The sequence below is a fragment of the Bombina bombina genome, chromosome 4 (assembly GCF_027579735.1).
Source record: "Bombina bombina isolate aBomBom1 chromosome 4, aBomBom1.pri, whole genome shotgun sequence".
NCBI classification, from domain to species: domain Eukaryota; kingdom Metazoa; phylum Chordata; class Amphibia; order Anura; family Bombinatoridae; genus Bombina; species Bombina bombina.
Window position 1 is genome coordinate 751,284,154 of NC_069502.1, and position 21,702 is coordinate 751,305,855.

Sequence of the window (21,702 nt, forward strand, 5' to 3'; positions counted from 1 at the left end):
TTGCAACCAACACAGTTATATTAATATACTTTTTACCTCTGTAATTATCTTGTATCTAAGTTTCTGCTGACTGCCCCTTATTTGAGTTCTTTTGACAGACATGCAGTTTAGCCAATCGGTGCTCAGTCCTAGGTCACTTTACGTGCATGAGCTCAAAGTTATCTATATGAAACATGTGAACTAATGCCCTCTAGTGGTCAAAATGTATTCAGATTAGAGGCAGTCTTCAAGGTCTAAGAAATTAGCATATGAACCTCCTAGTTTTAGCTTTCAACTAAGAATACCAAGAGAACAAAGCAAAATTGGTGATAAAAGTAAATTGGGAAGTTGTTTAAAATTGCATGCCCTATTTAAATCATGAAAGATTTTTTTTGGACTTGACTGTCCCTTTAAACTTTTTAAGAAAATTGAAACATTCACTATAGCGAATAAGAAAATCCTGTTTCAGGATTTCTCAAATGAAACTGCTCTCAAAAGAAAAAACATGGCCCCTTTTTGCACTCAAATGATTAATAAAGGGGAGAATGCTCGTATGCTTTATCCTGCAAGAATTATAACAATGAAGGAAGGCAATAGGATAACCCTTAATTCTGCAGGAGACTAGAGCTGCAACAACTAATCGATATAACCGATTATTAAAATAGTAGTCAACTAATCTCATAATCGATTAGTTGGTTTGCAATTAGTTGGTCTGTGAACTGCACCAGCTGTTTCACTCCAATGAGCTCCTGCACATGGTATTGTGTTTTATGGTTATGCCCTTAGACTAAAGGGCGTCTACAGACGTTTACTTGTCACTTTTTCAGGACAGTATAAGTTTACAACTACCCCTGGCTTATGTGCAACCCAGAAATAATAGGAGTCATCATTAGGATTGTTTATATTAAATTCAGGCGATTTAGGACTATGCTTTGCATGATACAGTGCCGAGCTTGTTATTTATACCTAGCCCTAGATTGATTAGTTATTTGAATTGATGTGCACTATTATCTGTTTGCACAATTATTAGCGGATTGCTTGCTGATTATATGTACTGTATAGATAAATGTGTAAAGGCTGTGACACAGAGCGGTGCTCAGCGTGAGGATGCGGCTAGGCGCACTCAGTGTATCCTTCCTTTTCATATCTGCACGCTCAGCCGCCTCAGGTCACTTAGCGGAGCACTCAGAGTTGAAATATTTGAACTTCAGAAGCGATGTGAAGCAGCTGCTTCGCCTTGCGACGCATCGCTTGCAGTGTGTCACAGCCTTTAGGCTTTGTCCTGTTATTGATATATAGTCCTTAGCACTTTTGACTTTTTTTAATAGTTTTTTTTATATTTTTAATTAATTGTAATATGTACCAAATTCAACATGTATAAGTATATATCTGTTATTTTAAGAGCAGACTAGATATTTTTCCCCATATTTATAGATGGTTATTTACCATTGCAAATAGATCAAATATATTTTTATGTTAGAATGAAGTCCAGGCTCACTTTGTTAAGAGGCCCCTTGCATTGGCGAAATTGGCAAAACACTACTTATGCATCTCAGGCACCTCAACACCATCTAAGCGCCTCTTCTCTGCTGCAGGCAATATAGCTTGCAAAAAGACAACCAGCCTCAGCAAGGAGCATGTGGTCATTTTGTAATTTTTGCATTTCAATGCAAAGTTTCTGAAAGAGTGAATAACAAAATGTGATAAATAGTGATAGTGTACCTCTTTATAGTTATACCTCTTTTCAAACTTTTGTTTTGCTTCATTCTAAAAATGTGTTCTGCTGCTTAAAAATTGGACAAACAGTTGTGTTAGTGTAAGTTTTAGTCTGAAGTTTATATTTGTAACACTCAGTATGTGGATTTTATTTTAACTATAGGAAAAAATTATAGATTTTTTTTTTTTAATCCGATTAATCGATTATAAAAATAATCGTTAGTTGCAGCAATACATGAGACCACTCTTTTGAAAAAGAGTCTTTTGTACCCCTAGGATACAAGTCATCACCATGGAGAACAGCAATCATCTGCATCACTAGACATAAGCCTGTTTTTTTTTTTTTTTTTTTAAGCATGATGGGGCTATACTTGTATATGCATAGGGACACGAGACTTTCCATTTTAAAAAAAAAGTTTGTTTTTTTCTGACAAATTCAAAAGTATGTTCCCCTGCACCATGTGACAGTCATCAGCCAATCACAACATGTGTATAATATATTTTGTGAAACTTTTACATGGTAGTAGTGGCTGGTATCTCCAAAAGTGTGCATAAAAAAAAGACTGCATATTTTGATGGAAAGTGATTTAAAATTGCATGCTCAATCTGAATTTTGACAAATAAAGTTTGACTTTAGTGTTCCTTTAATGGGGAAAAGAAGGCTCTTTATGAGAAGGGGCACTCCTCTAAACAGGGGCTTCATTTAATTATCATTGATTGGCCAATTACAATAAAAAAGTAGCCCCCTGCCTAATGAAAGCAAATAGACGCATACAACATTGCTTTCATAAAAGAAACAACAGCCCTCTTATAAATAAGGTGGGGGGGCTTCCCACTTAGGTAGGAGGCAACTACTTGAAATAGTAATCACCTGTACAATACATGTAAGAAATACATTATATAAAATGCTTCATGTGATCAAGTTTTCAAATTATAAACATTTTATGTCACTTGAAGAAAAAAAAATGACTACAAAGTATGTGCAAAAAACTCTAATATAAAATACACAAAAATGTTCATGCTGACAAAATAGAAGCAAATCATTTTCACAGCAGTTATGAATTTACTACACAATACCTGTTTGCCAGTCTTTTTTCAGACTCGGAAAGCTCCTTTTCTTTTTGCGTCTTTGTTTTGTTAGCAACTTCTTGATTAACTTTCGTTGCATCTTTTTTTGTGTTATCTGGTTCAGGAAGCTTTCTTTTAAGCTGAAATTTAAAAAAAAAAAAAAATATTTTGATTTTAGATTAACATAAATCTAGCCTCCACTAACTTTGCAGATGAATGTTATAAAACATGCCTAGTAAGCAAAAACTTCCAGAATTGAATGTTTTAATTCACAAGCAAGAAAAAAAAAAAAAAGGTATAGGTACAGCCAGCCTATAGAATATTTTTACTCGTGTTCTTTTTATATGGTTCTCTTAAAAGCCAGGAGGCAAATATTTCTAATCTGTAAAAATGTACAACTTCATAAAAAGTGCAAAGAAAAAAAACACATATTTAAAGGGACAGTCTAGGACAAAATAAACTTTCATGATTCAGATAGAGTATGTAATTTCAAACAATTTTCCAATTTACTTTTAGCACCAATTTTGCTTTGTTCTCTTGGTATTCTTAGTTGAAAAGCTTAACCTAGGAGGTTCATATGCTAATTTCTTAGACCTTGAAGCCCACCTCTTTCAGATTGCATTTTAACAGTTTTTCACCACTAGAGGGTGTTAGTTCACGTATTTCATATAGATAACACTGTGCTCGTGCACGAGAAGTTATCTGGGAGCAGGCACTGATTGGCTAGACTGCAAGTCTGTCAAAAGAACTGAAAAAAGGGGCAGTTTGCAGAGGCTTAGATACAAGATAATCACAGAGGTTAAAAGTATATTATTATAACTGTGTTGGTTATGCAAAACTGGGAAATGGGTAATAAAGGGATTATCTATCTTTTAAAACAATAAAAAATTCTGGTGTAGACTGTCCCTTTAAAGATAGTATCAACCTAATAAAATAAATGCATACATTGTATTTGTATAGATTCTGTAAAATATTTAAAAAGGAAAAAGGAAACACCACTAGCCTACAAAAAAATGCTGGAAATTGCCTAGACCAGCTATTTGATTTATAGCATTTGCAGGTAACAATTTGCTTTTTGGGTTCCTAGGATGATGGGATAAGCATACTATTAAAAAAAAATAATAATAATGACAACAACAACAACAGTTCTAATAATAAATAAATTAATAAGCAAGATGTTTAATGTCCTTTTAAAAAAAAAAAATACACAACGTAGTCAATAAAGTGAACACATGAAAAAATAATATCTACTTACTGTTTTGACTGGCACGTAAGTTGGTTGAACTGCAGTGGCCTTGGTGCCAAAGAGAGAAAATAATGGTGTAACATTCTCACCGGGCTTCTTAGAGAACAAGCTACTTGCCACCTCTCCGGCTACATAATTTGCTGCCTCTGAAATATGTTCTTTGTTTTGGGTTTCATCTCTAAAAATGCAATTAAATTACTTAGTAGATTCAGAATGCCTGCAGTGTATTTAAATGAGAATGTATGCAGCTCAAATAAAATAATGTTAAAGATATACATAATTGCCACTTTGTCCCATAGCAGCTGAAACCTGGTTTATCAGCATCCAAGTTTAAAGAAACATGAAACAGTTTTTTTCTTACCTGATTTAGATAGAGCATGCAATTTTAAACAACTTTCTAATTTACTTCTATTTGTACATTTTATTTGTTCCCTTGATATCTTTTGTTGAAAGACAGGGACGTAAACTTAGGGATATGGACGTTTTTGGAGCACTATATTGCAGCAGTTTTGCAAGAGCACTAGATGGCAGCAATATTTCCTAAGTATCCCCTCAACAAAGAATAACATGGGAACAAAGCAAATTTGATAATAGAAGTAAAGTGGATTTTTTTTTATAAATAGTATGCTCTGTCTGTATCACAAAATAATGTTATGTTTGGATTTCATATCCCTTTAAAGAGAAAATTATAATGCAAAACTACATTCTTTAATTACATTAGTAATCCTAGCGTACTTTATGTTTAACTCCTTTGTGCAAAGACAAAGTCCCATCTGGGAGCACAGTAGTTCCTCACAGCAAGTGAGCCAATCAGCAGCAGACACACATAACCACTAGGTAAATAATGCAAAAATTACATATTGTAATGAATTTGATCTTACAATATTTTTCATTTGAATATTAATTTACAGATTATGCAAGAATTTTAAAAAGCATGCAGTATTTTCCTATTTTACCACTGGAACCCACAATATTGTTGAAATGCATGAGATCTAGCTATATGATTTGAATTTAAAAGAACACAGGATTTTTTTATTTATTTAAAAAAAAATAGGTTTACCACCATATGCAGTTCACAATTCAGTGATCTTTAAAAGAAAATTTTGAGTATGAAGATTTTCTAACACTTCCCCAACAATGTTGACAAATAGACTACAGTATGAATGGGATAAAATGCCTAGCTAATAATTAAGGTTAATTTAAGGGACAGGAAACCCCAAAAAATTATTTCATGATTTGGACAAAACATACAATTTTAAACAACTTCCAATTTACTTCTTTCAAATTTGCTTCATTCTCTTGTTATCCTTTGCTGAAGCAGCAGCATTGCACTACTGGCAGCTAACTGAACATATCTAGTAAGCCAATAACAAGATACAAATATGTGCAGGCACCAATCAGCAGCTAGCTTCCACTAGTGTAGGATATGTGCATATTCTTTTTCAACAAGGGATACCATGAGAACAAATCACATTTAAAAGTGTCTTAAAATTACATGCTCTATCTGAATCATGCAAGTTTAATTTTGACTTTTCTACCCCTATCAACATGAGAAAAATACAACTAAAATGCACAAAGCACACACACACTTGACTACCAGCAAAATTCTTTTTTACGATTGTTTTCTGCTTCAGGATGTTTATAAGAGATTAATAAAATATTTCATTTTACTCTGAAACTGAAACAGGCCACAGCTGTCAAAGTACCCATACAAAAAACACTAGAGGATTAATACATAAATCCTACATAGTTTTTCTCTCTCTCCCTCTCTTCGAATAAAGATTCACTCTATGTATTAGCAGTTATAACAGAGCATATTTTACAGAAAGTGCATACACACTGTAAATTTCCTAACAAGCACTTACATTATTTTTTTCTCTTTGCGCAATTTCTTAGCTTTTTTCGATTTGGGTTTCGATTCTTCCATACTCATGACGGTTCTCAGATATAGGTGGTGGTATTTACAATAATGATGAGCAAGATCTACGATACAACCTAGGAAGGAATTCAACAGGATTTACATGCAGTACACGTGATTCCTGGTCCAAATCTCGTCGACTAGTTCTGACGTCATTCCAGTGGTCGCACAGTGTTTGTCACTGTCAGAGTGCGTCGCTTGTACTTTTATTTGTTGTAACGCTACATATATATATATATATATATATATATATATATATATATATATATATATATATACATATATATATATATATATATATATATACATATATATATATAGATAGATATATATATATATATATATATATATATATATATATATATATATATATATATATATATATATATATATATATATATATATATATATATATGTGTGTGTATCATAAAAATTTTTAAGCGAAATTCTGAAGACCGTAGTGTCTAAAATTATAACTTAACTTTTTGTTTGTATTTCTCGTTAAAGAGAACAGAACTACAGAAGGATAATAGCTAAAACTTGATTATTAGCTGTTTACAAGGCAATGGTAGCAATACGGGGATGAAGCCAATGGGCTGCTATATCAAAGTTTAAATAGAAATGGGTTTAGGTTAGGAAAAAAACTGGAAGAAATAAAGATATGGACAGAAATACATATTTATATATTCGAAATGATACATGATCATTGCTAGGTAGCATTAAAGCTAAGTGTGACTAGACAGAGATGTAAAAATGTAATTTGTATGATCACAATAAAAATAGGGGTTGAATGTAAATATATGGAATTGTATTCATAAATACAAGAAAATAATACAATAAAATGGTCTTGATTGTGATGAGGCTATGTTTTGCAAACATCACTGCAATGCTGTTTTAAATAAATGTGGCTGACATGCAGGCTATTAAGGGGGAACAAATGTTTTGTGGGGTTGCAGAAAAAGTTAATGGTAAAATACCCTTTGTAATTGCACATACTGCACAATAATGCAAAAAAGGTCTACTCTCTTTAATTAGGTGTGGCAAAATAGGGACTGATAAATATGCTCTCACACATATAAAACAATCACTGTGCAGCATGTATGAGAGTCAAGGATCAGCATTCTATGGAATGCACTGCAGCCTTTCTAGGGGGAAGTGGAAAAACTACAAATTACAGGAAATCAGGCACAATTTATAAAGTAAAGCTGCTGTATTAACTGCTGTCACTACAATAAGGGAACTTTTTTCTATTAAAGAAATGATGCTGTTGCTACTTTGCTTAATTTGAATCTGTATGGAAGGAGTTGCAGGACTCTGAGAGCAAACATGCACCTTGATTAAAAAAAAAAAAGATTTTAAAATCAGGGAGAGTGCTGTAACAACAGTTGGTATATATATATATATATATATATATATATATATATATATATATATATATATATACATATACATATATATATAATTTTTATTTAATTGTACACCAAAAAATTTAAGTTTAACGCACCTTGATCAGCTACTAGACTGATTACACACACACACACATATATATATATATATATATATATATAATCCAAAAAACAAGTCACACTCCCTAGATTTAACACAGAGCAAACTTATTTATTCAGTGACGTTTTGGGGTAAAGATGAGAAATACAAACTTGTTTTATAAAACACGGAAGGGAACTGCACTCTCACACATACCATGACCCTGCAACATGCTCATCCCTGGGTGCCACTGGCACTCACAGGAAGCTGTGCTGTCCCCAGAGTCACAAGCAGTTAACCCCAGACAGGTCTGGGTGCAAGAACCATAGGGAAAATTACAAAACAAATGAATACAACACACAGAGAAAACCCAGCACTCACAAGCTCTCAGCTAAGATAGGGAAAATTACAAAACAAATGAATACATCACACAGAGAAAACCCAGCACTCACTCACAAGCTCTCAGCTAAGATTTTAAATATATATATATTGTATATAGATTGATGATAGATAGTCAAATATCCGGTGGCCCAGTACTCCAACCTCTGTGACACAATAGTAACCTGGGTGCAGTCCATGAAATTCAAATACAAGGCTTATTGGTAAAGGAGGGCACTCACAGGATTTGAAATAGTCAATAAAGCATAAATTGTCATGGTCGACCTTTTGGCTCTTACATTGAGCCTTCTTCAGGACTAATTTAGATTGTGCATACCCCAACGCATAGAACGCTTAAAAGTATTCAAATAAACTTTATTGACTATTTCAAATCCTGTGAGTGCCCTCCATTACCACTAAGCCTTATATTTATATATATATATATATATATATTTATATATATATATATATATATATATATATATATATATATATAACGTGTCAATATAACATACAGAGTTAGGTTTCTTTAGTCTGGAGTATGCATTTCAGCCATGGATTGGAAACATTTCAGGATTCCATACAAAAGTAGTTAAACAGTTAATGTATTAGCATTTCATATTAAACTTTGCTTTTAGAGAACACATATAATTGCAGGCCAGCTACGTCCTTGGAATTAAAGCTTTTACATTCCTACTCTGAACACAACATAAACAATATAGGCTTTCAGTATTGCATAGCACTATGAGAAAATATTTTTTATTATGACTAATTAATATAATGTTTTAAAAACTGGCAAGTAAATAGCAACATCACTGCTTCTTAATATTTTATTCTCAGTCTTTTAATAAAAAAAGTTAGTTTTGTGTTTCTCTGAAAGGGGGTGAAGAGCTGCGGGCAATCCACAACTGTCTCTCTGACACCACGCAGGCAGAGAAAGATGCATACTGAAAGTTTGGTTCAATGTTGCTTCTGAGTATCATCATGATGTTGAACCTGGATTGTTCATGTTGAAATGAGACTTGGCTGAACATTTTCTAAAAAGGTATTATCACCTGATGAGATGGAGTTCCCCCTGTGTATGATGACTGATCTTCTTCCCTGCTAATGTATGCCATCTTTAGCAACAAACAAGCCAACAACAATAAAAGCTAAGTATTGCCTGATGTATAATCATTGCTTTGTTTAGCATAAGTCAATAAAAGTGATCTATTTCACACAATTCCTGTATCCTCCCTTTATTCAGTACTAATAGTTAACTGAGCGCTCTCCCTGCTGTAAGCAAGCTACTTTGTACACTTCAATATACACACAATTCTGTCTTCTCTGTATGCAGACTACAAAACATATACACCATCTGTCCACATATATAGACTGCTAGACACACTGTTTACTATATATCCACAATCAGCCTGCAAGGTAAGACACATTTAAGGTCGCTCTATTTCTTTCTGAATGCGGTTTTCAAACATGAATATTACATAAAGTAGGATCTTGTTGGGATAGATGAGAACAATTACCCAGTAAATGCCTCCATTAGTATTACAACTGGTTATCTCATCCGTACAGTTTGTAAAATGTTTCCTTTTCCTCCCTGACACTTTTGGCAGACCATTTATTTAGAACACTATTTGTCAAAAGTTATGTGATCCTGGCATAGATTCTTAGCAAACATTATGTCCACATATTTGCCTCACCACAAATGTCCTAATTTTATTCTAGGAAATAAAGGCAGCATAAATGTGCTCTTGTAGCTAAAACATTATTTATACAATATCTGTTAACATAAGTCACAAGGAAGGAAATATTTAATTCAGTTTCGTGTACTTTGTTGAACATATACTCTAGGAACAGCAAACATATCCACTTAAAGTGATGGTAAACTCTCCCCTTTTTAAAAGCCAATCCGGAATGTTAGTGATATTTTAGATGGAGTTAAATTCATCAGTTGTGAGCTAAAGGTTTGAATTGTTGTCGAATCAGCATTTTCCCTATATGGAACTTTAATTGTAGCTAGAACTTTTAAATTGGGCAGCAGAGTATTTGAATTTCAAATCTAAATTAAAAAGTAAATTATTGTGCATTTTCATTGCAAGGAATGAATTAGACTCCATCTAAAATATTACAAACATTCAGGAGCTGAAAGTAAGAGTTTACCATCTTTTTAAGGGACATTAAACACGTTTAAATACATTTAATGCCCCTCTCTCTATTTATGGGTGCCGCAATTTTTGAACCTAGGTTATACTGCAGGAGAGTTGCTGGACATTTGCAAACACACCAGCACTGGAATGCAGTAAAAGCTAGAGTTCAACATGGTGGCACCCATGACTAGATGCAGATTGTGAATAACCTTAAAGTGAAAGTAAATCCTAGCGTTTTACATAAGACCGCTGCTCCTTAGCTTATCTGCCACCTTTTAGGTGGTGAACTGAAATCATTCCGATCAATTGGCCGCCAGTGAGCAGGGGGCGGCATTGCACGTTAAATGCGACAGCTTATGCTGTTGGCATTTAGCAAGGTCGGGCAGAGATGATTTGCTACATTAAGCAATTTCCCCATAGTATGAAACAAAATAAGCCAAAATATGACTCTTTAAAGTGTTAGTAGATACTGTAAGTTATTATCTGAGCCTACTTGCAAACAGACAAATTCTTGGAAATTCAAAGAATGACAGCCAAAACCATGGTTTTCATAGCAGGAAAGAAACAACTTTCCAAATTATTTGAGAGATTTTACTTGTAACAGGATTTATGGTCTGAAATAAAAGCATCAAAGAAACATAAATTAGGTATTCAATCTCAAATCTATCAAGACCAAAAACTGCCGGGCCTGACTGGAGCAGTCACATTAATTTAGAATGTCCTATTTCATTCAAACTATGGGGCCCATTTATCAAAGGGCTTGCGGACCTGATCCGACACTGCGGATCAGGTCCGCAAGACCTCGCTAAATGCGGAGAGCAATACGCTCTCCGCATTTAACATTGCACCAGCAGCTCACAAGAGCTGCTGGTGCAACGCCGCCCCCTGCTGACTCGCGGCCAATCGGCCGCCAGCAGGGAGCTGTCAATCAACCCGATCGTATTCGATCGGGTTGATTTCCGGCGATTCCTGTCCGCCTGCTCAGAGCAGGCGGACAGGGTTATGGAGCAGCGGTCTTTAGACCGCTGCTTCATAAGTTGTGTTTCTGGCGAGTCTGAAGACTCGCCAGAAACACGGCCCTTCAAGCTCCGTACGGAGCTTGATAAATGGGCCTGCAAGAGTCTTGGAAACAGAAGTCATCAGGTCTATATCTGGGAGACCCCATTGTTCCACAATCTAGTAGAAAACATTCCTGTTGAAAAGATTACCTGCTAAAGAAATCTGCTTCTAAGATTTCCTTCCTGGCATGCGAAATAAATATTTTTTTCTGTGACAATCAAAAAACCTGCAGACTTTCTTAATTGTTAAAGAACTGCAGGTTCCCCCTTTATAGTGGATATAAGCTATAACTGTAACATTGTCTGAATGAAAACTGGGATAAGTTTCTCCTTTAAGAGGAGGACAGCTCTAAAGGGACCTAAAGATTGCACTTCCAAGATAATTTGCAGTAACCTCACCTCCTAAAGAAACCAAACTCCTTGTTTTCTCCTGGACCCCCAGACTGAACCCCAATGGTGTCTGCAGATATTATTTTCCAAGTTGGTGGAATAAAGGACTATCTAACCGTACAGATATGGTCTCACTGCATAATCTAATAGGATTCTATGAGATAGTTGAGTAAAAATGTTTGTACCACAAGAAAGTTGAGTTAAATTGTTTTGTACAATTGTTGAAGCATGCAAAGTTGAAGAGATCTCATATGGAACCATGCAAAAGGAACAATTATTTAACAATAAGAGAGTTCCTAGAACCTTTGTAAAAATTTGGGAGCAGTAGATAGACCAAACGAAAGAGCCACAAAATGAAATAAAAGTTTGACCTGAAATTAAACCTGTTGAATAAGGGGTAGAATTGTCCAGGTAGTTACTGTTTTAAAAATAGGAACTCTGAGAAATTTGATTTAAGTAATTAAGTTCAGAATTTGTCCAAAAATTCCCTCTTTCTTGGGAATGGAAAATTATGGTATCAAATCCTTATCTTTGTTCCAAAACTTAAACTACAGCTAATAAAATTTGGAAAGTCTTTTGGTACATGAGACAGAATACACCTTCTTCAAAAAGTATTTGATGATTTGAAACCTTTTTAGAAATCATGGGAAACTATATTTAGAACCCAGAGATCTTGGAAAGACTGTGATAGGTCTTGTAAAAAAAAAATGGCGTAAACTACCTCCTACAAGAAAATAATTTGGATTGGGGCCATACATTAATGATTTGGAAAAGGAAGAATGATCATAGAATGCTTGGCCTTGTTTCAACTGGATTAAACTTCCTCCTCCATATAAATGACCTAAATCTTGCAGCCCTTCCTGGAAGATTTTTGGTACTAAATTGACAAAAGGAACACAAAAGGACTATTTGTTCTATTTTTCCCTCTTGTGACTTAGCAGAAGGTTTTAAAATAAAATCCAGTTGTTTGGAAGGTTTTTCAGCAGATGATTTAGGGTCTTGCATGCCTAAAGTACATTAAAGAAAGAACTAAGATGTTCAAGCTCAAGTATGAAAGAAATAGACTATGTGTACTGATCAGTAAAAAAAAACTCACCTTAAGAAAAACAACCTGAGATGTCTGAGTTAGTGGCAATAAAAACTGTGGAGAAACAATTATGCTCTGTGGAAAAAGGAGAAGTGAAAGTCCATGGCTGGAGAGTTATATAATTCGGATTAAATATTTTCAATGCTTTGGCTATATATTTACTACTACTTGCTATAGTTTCTTCCTAGATTTAGCTACTGACTGTACAAAAGCTTTCACTTTTCTACATTTTAGTAACCTCCAAAATAAATTTGCTCAGTGTATTTCCTTCTTAATAATATTTTTTATTTAAAAAATATGGACCTACAGATAGCTTCAGGAAGCAGAAGGGCTATGACTACGGCTACACGGCCGAAATGCGTACGCCTATTTTGGATCTGTATCCACCCCATGTGAGATTCTCTGTATACTTTTATACTCTACATGAATAAAAGTTGTGTTTTAAGGATGCTGGGTGATCTTTTTGTTGCTTTAGAAGTCTGACAATGTTAGAAAGGCTTACTTGACTTGTTCTTGTTCCAGAGTCTGATCAGTGGAATTGGGGACATGAAACTCAAAAAAATTCTCATGATTCAGATACAGTTCTTTGTTTTGTTTCAATTTACTTACCAAATACCTTCTGTGATATGGCCATATTAGCAAATTGGGCTGACTGTTGCTATACTAGACCACTGTAATTTTAGGAATCATAATAAAAAATGTTAGTCTATCCTGGATCATCATAATCTCTAATTATAATAGTCTATACAGAATAGGAATAATGTTTAAAGGGACATTTACACTAGATTTTTCTTTGCATTAAATGTTTTGCACATGATCCATTTATATAGCCCAGCTGGTAATGTTTTTGTAAATATGTATAGTTTTGCTTATTTTTTAAAAACATTGTGCTGATTTTCAGACTCCTAACCAAGCCCCACAGTGTCAGATGTATACATGCATCTACAGACTCCTGTTTATGTTATCTGTCTTTTCATATGCAGGGAAAGGAGGGAGGTGGGGAGTGTCTGCTCTTTTTGTTTACCCAGCCCGTTTTAGTTGGTGTCCCAGACTACCTCATCAACAGTGCTAAACTGGGAGCTTCTAAGTAAGTTTTTATAAGATTTTATACTGGATTTTTAGATCAGCATCTATGTGTATTCTTCTTTATAGTAGTGTCTATTAAATGCAGTTATATGAAAATTGGTGTATACTGAATACAAATCTTTCACAACTCTTTTGCATTTGCCTAAAACCATAATCAGAATAACATAATACCAGTTAAACTGTAAGTCAAAAAATCAATTTATTAACACTGGTGAACCAATAATAATAAATTATAGCAGTGAAGGTAAATTTGTGGCAAATGGCTCTAATTTTGTTTTGTCGCATCACCTGCCATCACTAGGCCTCAGAGGCAGGGAAGAATCTAGCGACAAGCTGGTCGGCGATGTGAGATGTAGGCAAATGGCTCTAATTTTGTTTTGTAGCACCACCTGCCATCACTAGTCATCAGAGGCAGGGAAGAATCTAGTGACAAGCTGGTCGGCGATGTGGGATGTAGGCCATGCCTGTGCCGCACACTCCTCCTCTTGCCTCCTCACTCTTCTTAAAGAAAGAGAATATGGCCAGAATTATTGCTTCCCACTTCGACAGATGGCTCAAAGTTGGTTGGGGTAATATGGGGAGGAGGTGCTCTGTGGGACTAACAAAAACTGCTAGGCATTTGTTTTTATCACCATGACCTCTAGGCTATGTCATACTCTTCTACCTGCCTCTCTAATGGTCTAAATGAATCAGATATCCATACAGCCCAGGTAATGCTTCTTATATCACATTCACCATTTGACTAGTAGCACAAAAATAAAATGTATGCTTACCTGATAAATTAATTTCCTTTTTGGCAGTGAGGGTCCATGAAAAACATTCATTACCTATGGGAAATACCTATCCTGGCCACCAGGAGGAGACAAAAAAAACCCAAACAGAACATTTAAATACCCCCCCCTCCACTTCCCCTACTCCCCCAATAATTCAAGCTGAGGAAAAGGAAAAGTAGAGAGAGAAAAATGGGCTACAGAGGTTCTCAGACTGCCGCCACTACACAAAATCTGGTGGGTTCATGGACCCTCACTGCCAAGAAGGAAATTAATTTATCAGTAAGCATAAATTTTATTTTCCTTCTAATGGCAGTGAGGGTCCACGAAAAACATTTATTACCTATGAGAAATCAATACCCAAGCTGAGGGAACACAAATGTTAGGGAGGGCAAGTAGAGAAGGCATTCCTAACAACAAAACACCACCTCTAAAAAAATCCTACTCCCAAACAAAAGTCTCAGCTGAGACAAAAACAAGAAATCTATAGAAGATACTGTAGAATCATAGCAGATCCAAGGATGTGAACAACTGAGATTACATCCATGAAGTTTCAAACAAGGAAACCGCACAGACAAAATGTGCCGGTTTCAAGATAGAAACAGTTCTGAGAAGTCACGCAATCTGGATTCGGAGCCAGAAGAAGAATAAACAATTGAGATCTTCCGTCCTGAGAAACGAGAAAAGGAAGAACGAAAATTCTCTAACCACAGCCCAATTATAAAACCATTCTTCAAGAAAAAAGGATAAAAAAACATGACATATGAAACAGACTAATTATACACTCTGTTAACTATGTCTCTGTTTTCAAGGGAACACGCCCCTAAGAAAACAACCAGATATCAACAGAAGTTTAGGCCTCTAAAACATAGGTCTCTAACGGAATCCATCGAAAAGCACTGGTAAGACTCCCCGGCAGAGAAATCAGGGAGAAAAACAGGACTAATCCTAGAGGTAGTCTGAACACCAGAGCAACTGGTAGGAAGAGGAAGCAGACTAGCCCCTCTCCACATCTTTCTGAAATAAGCTGCAGGATACATGAAATCCTCTCCAAAGGCAGAGGATTTCACACCTCCGGACCATATAATAAATATGTCAAGGAACAGACACTCTAAAAACATCTAGGTTGAAAGAAAACAAGAGACCTTTCATTAAAAGGTCCAGCCCCAGATGTAACCCCAGAAAAACTCTCAGCCTGAAACCTATAAAGATAAATTAACCACAGCTTTACAACCACAAGGTCCACAGAGAAAACAGATGATATTCTCACTAGGACTAGAAACAGTTTGACCTATTAGTTCACAATGTTGCCAGCTGTAAATCGAACCTATGGCCATGGATAAAACTGCTTGAAAAGGTAGAGTCTTGCTCACTGAGAGAAAGCACTGCTCATACCCAAGCCTGCGAGGACGCGCAGAAGCTAGAAAAATCGAGACCTGACCTACCTCTCAAGGCAGCAGCATGAGAGAGAAAACAGCACTAGAGCTAAAAAAAACAGGGCACCGACATAATGATCACTAGTTCTGACTGAGGGTCTTTCAACCAAAGCTCAGCAATGAGCCAAGAAAACAAAGGCCAAAGTCCATCTCCGCCTAAACAAGAGATCAGACTCCTGAATGAGAGAAAATCTGCTCAGAAAACAAAACTCCTTCAACAGAAAAGGGAATATCTAAGCTTTCCCAAGGCTAAAAAAGGAACCCAAAGAAAAATATCCACAGCACAGGGAAAAACGCAGCTTAGGCATTTGAGCACAGGTGAAAAACAGAAGCACGCTGCCAATGTACTCAAGTTAATGCAAATCACATGTACCCCGCGTCAACCCAGAAGAGCCCAGCACCTCCCGAATTAGGGAAAGGAAGTAATCCTTGCACCACACTAAGGATATTATGAACAAAAGGATGAATAATATCTTTAGAGTTGTGGCATAATGCCCATAGTACCGGTCAGTTCCTCATGTCCCCGGTAGGACTCCGGCAAATATAGATCCCTTCTGGGTAATCTTACTGTCGCTGTGCGCTACAAAATATCTTACAATCACTCACAGAGTGTTTGTGACAAAACGCGACTACTAGGGCCTCCTGCTTTAGAGAGCGCGCCAAACAACTAAATTTCCCTACAGCAGGAAAATGTAGCTCTGGGATGCCACATGGAGATTATTTGCAATCATTCCAATACACAGACTACAGGATATTAATAAATGAATTCGCCATAGAGGGATTAATACGGGTCTGTAATATAAGAGCACAGAGTACTCCCATAGTAAATATAGCGCTTAAATAAAGGAATTTTCCTTGTTGCAGAGATACAAACTCCTGCTCTAGGCATCAGATGCTAAGATTGCCTAGCGATCCTCCATAGATATTCCTAACTCTATGTTATCAGACATTAAATTTACTGTGCACGGCAGCCACACAGTGAGTTCAGTGAAGGAGGCCACCGCCGCTGAAAGAACGCACCAGCCACCCTTTTGGCTCCAACTAGGAGCACTGCAAATAAATGTGTCCAAAGTTGCACATTTGTTAGCCCACCCCCACCAGAGGTTATTAGGCATCCTGTCCCTTCACCCTGAAACATAGATATTAGCCCCCTAACAAACCATTAAAGGGGATCAGGGGACTCAGAGACTTACACATCCGAAGTCTACCTTAGGCAGGTTTTCAGCTGTGGTGCAGACACAGACATTCCAGGTCTGACAGTAGTAATCCTCATACTGACAGGGACCTGTGGAATAAAGAAAAACAGTGTAACTAACACTGGTTGCCTCGTGGGGAGGCGAGCATAAGTATACTGGAAGGAGGACAGGGAAGTCTCCCCATGACATCCAGCAGCTAACATTCACCAAAACTCTTACTAAGAGAATTACATGGCTACTAACTCCCCTGCTACTAACTGCCCATAAAATCCTGAATTGCCGCAGAGCACACCTCTCTGTCGTCCTCCAGTAGACAAAGACAAAGAATTACTGGGGAAGTAGGGGAAGTGGGAGGGATATTTAAATGTTCTGTTTGGGGTTTCTTTGTCTCCTCCTGGTGGCCAGGATACATACTCATAGGTAATGAATGTTTTTTGTGGACCCTCACTGCCATTAGTTGGAAAGAAAGCTGATATCACACTGTTGTGCAGCCAGCACTGCAATCATATTCAATACCAGACACAAAGTGGTGACCAGATACAAGTGTAACATCCTTGGCTGACAGTATTGAAGTCCTGTTTGGTACCCTATGTGTTAATTTATATAAAGATCACCGAACAGTGAAGACAATTAAATGGGACAGTGTTACCAACTTCACATAATGTGAACATATTAGAGATTTTTTATTTATGTGTGTATTGTTTTATTGGATTTTAAACAAAAATAGAACATATAATAATACATTTCTGATGTATTGATGAAAAATACATCAAATACAAATATATGAGATTAATTTTGTACCTATTTAGTATAATTAACTAATAAGCAGAGAAATAGGATGTTATTGGCCAAGGGGGTCATTTGTGTTTTTTTACTTTTTCTTGGTCCATGTCAGCCATCTTGTTTTCATTATAGAACAGAAACACCTTCTAAAAATTGCAAACACCTGTGCAATTTACCTTTGTATATGTTGTTTACTGGTAAGTAATACTAATTTGCTATCTTTCTCTCTCTCTCCCTATCACACCAAACTCCATTTTTTATTTTCCAGTTTTCTTTGCCAGAGTTGTATATTAACTGACATCAATCCAACCTTTATTGATAAAAAAGTGTATGTTGCCTTGTTGACCATCTCATTATTAAATAGTGTATTTTTTATGTCCATATTTTATTATTTTTGTGTTTAATAGCCATATATTTGTATGCAGCCATAAAGGCTTCTAAAATATTGACCTGCGGCCTTCATGTGTAAAGAAGCTAGTCATTACTAAATTACAGTAACATGAAATGATAAAATAAGCGCTATTAGAACGAACATACAGCATACAGATTCCAGTCATGTAACGAGTGCATTTTTTGTGTATTCTATGTAAATCTATGTGACAGGTTGCTTGCTGAAAACATCAAAGCGCTGCCTACAAAAGAAGAAAGCACAGCGTGTGGATAATTCAAATAAGCATGCGTAATGACTGGAAGTAGAATCTTCACGTCCAGTGCGCATGTACAGGCATTGGAGTTCCGGCGCAATCGTTATACAGCGGCAATGGCCAATTTTAATATTCATCAGGGAGCACTAGCTTTGATTCCTCTTAGAACTGCCCTTTTTTTTAGGGGCTGTCTTACATTACGTCACAATGCAAACAAAAGCTTTGTTTTATTTTAAAAGTGAGGTTGTTTTTTTTTATTACTCTTACATTGCAGAATCGATTGGTATGTTATGTTTAGCACAACTTTTGTAGAGATTTATCATCCTGTAAGCACAGTTTCTATCTTGGTGTGAACCAGGGTGGATAAAAATATATATATATCTATCTCTATATATCTACTGTATATCAATAATTAAAAAATAAAATATTGAATTTTTTGGTTTAAAATGGGATTTAAATCGAAATCAATTTTTTTCTTAATTAAATAGGATTTTTTTTTTTTAATAAATGCTTTTTGAGAAAAAATCTATCCAAAGATTATTTAAGATACATTATAATCTAAAAAGTTATTCATCCTAAAATTTAGATTTGTTTTTCATTAATTTAGTAAGATGCTGTATAGTCATGTTTGTTTTTATTTTTGGTAAATTAATTCCATTAATCCATTCACAATGTCATCATCTCCCAGATGTTTTTGTAATATTATTTTGGGCATTTTTTCTATCTTGAAGATATCATATATTACTGGTTTTGTAGTTCTCAAAACTGTGAATTTCTGTCTGAAGAAATAATGTCTCTTCTTCACAGCAAAAAAAATAAACTCTAATACAGAGTTGAGAAAAAGACCTTAAAAAGGTACATAATCATTAAATACATTTTTTTGAGTTTCAGATAGAAGTAATTCTGAAAATTGTATGCTCAATTATCAAAACTGCTTCATTCACTTGGTATCCTTTGCTTAAGGAGAGCAAAGCTCTACTGGGGCCTAGATGAACACATTGGGTGAGGCAGTGACAAGCAGCTAGCTCACAAGCAGCTAGCTTTTTAAAATATTATACCAAGAGAACAAAGCAAATTAAATAAGAGAAGTTAATTGGAAAATTGCATGTTCTTTCTAAACCATAAAAGTTTAATTTTGACTTTACTGTCTCCTTTAATGCCACTGCTAACCTCCAATTCTATGTACACAGAATCAACCCATAATAAGCTTCAAGAAGCTCACTGAATAGATAATTGTTTGGAGTAGAATAGATCTGCACAAGAACCTAAATGTGAGGAGCAGGCATTACTATTAAATATGTTAATGTTTTAGTTAAATTAAACTATTTAAAATTATTATTATTTTAGGTAACCATTATTTTTATTCTTCCAATAAAGTAATGCTGAAAAGTTGGTCAGATGCGAATGTTTAACCTATTAAACTAGAGATATTTCACCTCCCAATAATTTTATTCATTTAAATGATCTATGTATCTATGCATATCTAATGATAAATAACCAAATCAGTAATGGTCTGATATAACTGGAAAAATAATCTGAAAGTTATTCTAAAAATGTAATCCATTATTTAAATCCGTTTTACAAACTAGTGATTTAAATCAATTTGATTTAAATTAAATTCACCCTGATGTGAACTGAAAACAAAATGGTTACTGTTCTATGGAAAATAATACAATTACAAAAAAATAATAATTAAACTATAAATCATAATCCCACTTTCTTGCTTCTTTGTATCTTCCTAAGGGACCCTTAAACGAGATTGCACATTTGTCCAAACTTGTTTAGGACAGCGCCTACATTATGGAACTCAAGGTCATGAATGCTTGTTTCCGAAGGATTACTTTGTCCTGATTAAAGGAAATAGCAAAACAAAGAAAGGATTGGATGGAGCACCGACAATTTAAAACATAATTTTCTTTATTTGTACATCCTTAAAACAAAAAGGATTAAAAAGGATAACAGGATGTTGTGTCCTAGAAAAGATTCAGCTCACACAGCTGACATGTTTCGGCTGAATGCCGTTTCCAAAGCTGCTAACCTGTGTGGGTTTAGTCCCACCCTTAAAAACACAGTACATGACTCTTATTGGACAATGATAAATTTCACCTGTTTAACACATTTAGTGCACTTTAACCCCTGAAAGTTGCCAATACGCAAATAAGTAGAGCGTAATGAGGATATGTTTTCTAATCAGAACACAAAATACTAATATTCATTCAACTTACCCTATACATTTATTGTGACTGTTTAAATTAATGGATTACTATATGTGAAAACTATCTTTGCTAGACAGAGGCTTTTACTAGCAATAGCATGCTAGCACATTTGGACAATGGATTATACAGCTCAATTTTCCTATGCAGGAAATAGCTAGCCTCAACCACTCATTAACTATATATCTAATGTTCCTGTTCTCAAAAGATGTTAAGACAGGTGGTTAACTCCTATTTAGCTAGCGAGGTATTGTTCCTCCAACCTGTTTAGGCTCTATGCTCCCTATATAAAATTTAAAACCCAATTATGGGTGGAGGGGGAGGAGGGATATATGTTCTAGTTATGCAGTTGTCAGTTATACAGGGATATATGTTCTAGTTATACAGTTGCCACCCTTTAAAATCTAGCTACCAGATTTACTTATTGCAAATCATATAGATTTTTACTATATTACTATGGTAACCCTTAGTTTAAATGCTCCAATGGTGTAGCAATTCCAAAGCAGAATAACACAAAACGAAACAGAACAGAAGGGGGCTATTTTAGAATATCTCCAGAAACCAATATCCTGAACAGAGAGCAAATCGGTCAATCCAGACCAAGGTAAACATTAAAAGCCCCCGGCACGTATTATATAAATACTAGCCCTTATTGGTAATGTCACAGGGACGGTACATGAAAACTTTGAACTCCTACTTGTACTTAGTAGAATACCAAGTACTGGTAGATGGTGGATGTTGATGTAATATATTAACTAACTGATTGTATTGACCACCTACTACTCCCAGTAGTTAATTAGGTCATACATTGAGTTCAGACCCTGGGGGTGTCTCGTTTTTAACGTAAAGATCCAAAAGATCTCTTGTTTGGCTAGTAGTAGATCTCTATCACCCCCCCTTGGTGGTGTGAGTACCTTTTCAATGCATGTCCAGCGGAAGGTATCTGCACTTTTTCCATGGACCAGGGGAGTGCTTGCCTTTCCTATCCTGATGCTGGAGAGGTGTTCTCTAATGCGGGACCTGACCTCCCTTGTAGTGAGGCCTATGTATTGTATTCCACACTTTTCGCAGGAGGCAAGATATATTGTGTACTTTGATCTGCAAT

General features: G+C 35.5%; 2 protein-coding genes across 2 annotated transcripts in view; both read right to left on the minus strand.

The window, feature by feature from the left end:
* The window catches only part of RBM34 (RNA binding motif protein 34), a 50,330-nt gene extending 44,273 nt beyond the window's left edge, over positions 1-6,057 (minus strand). Inside the window, exons 1-3 of the mRNA XM_053711036.1 lie at positions 5,875-6,057; positions 4,019-4,187; positions 2,773-2,903 (exon numbers count right to left, since the gene is read on the minus strand). Of these exons, the coding sequence (XP_053567011.1) occupies positions 2,773-2,903; positions 4,019-4,187; positions 5,875-5,942 (368 nt within the window). The 5' untranslated portion in view covers positions 5,943-6,057. The remainder of the gene's footprint in view (positions 1-2,772; positions 2,904-4,018; positions 4,188-5,874) is intronic.
* LOC128656872 (DNA-dependent metalloprotease SPRTN-like) overlaps positions 1-21,702 on the minus strand; it is a 218,297-nt gene that overhangs the window by 154,061 nt on the left and 42,534 nt on the right. The window lies entirely within an intron of this gene.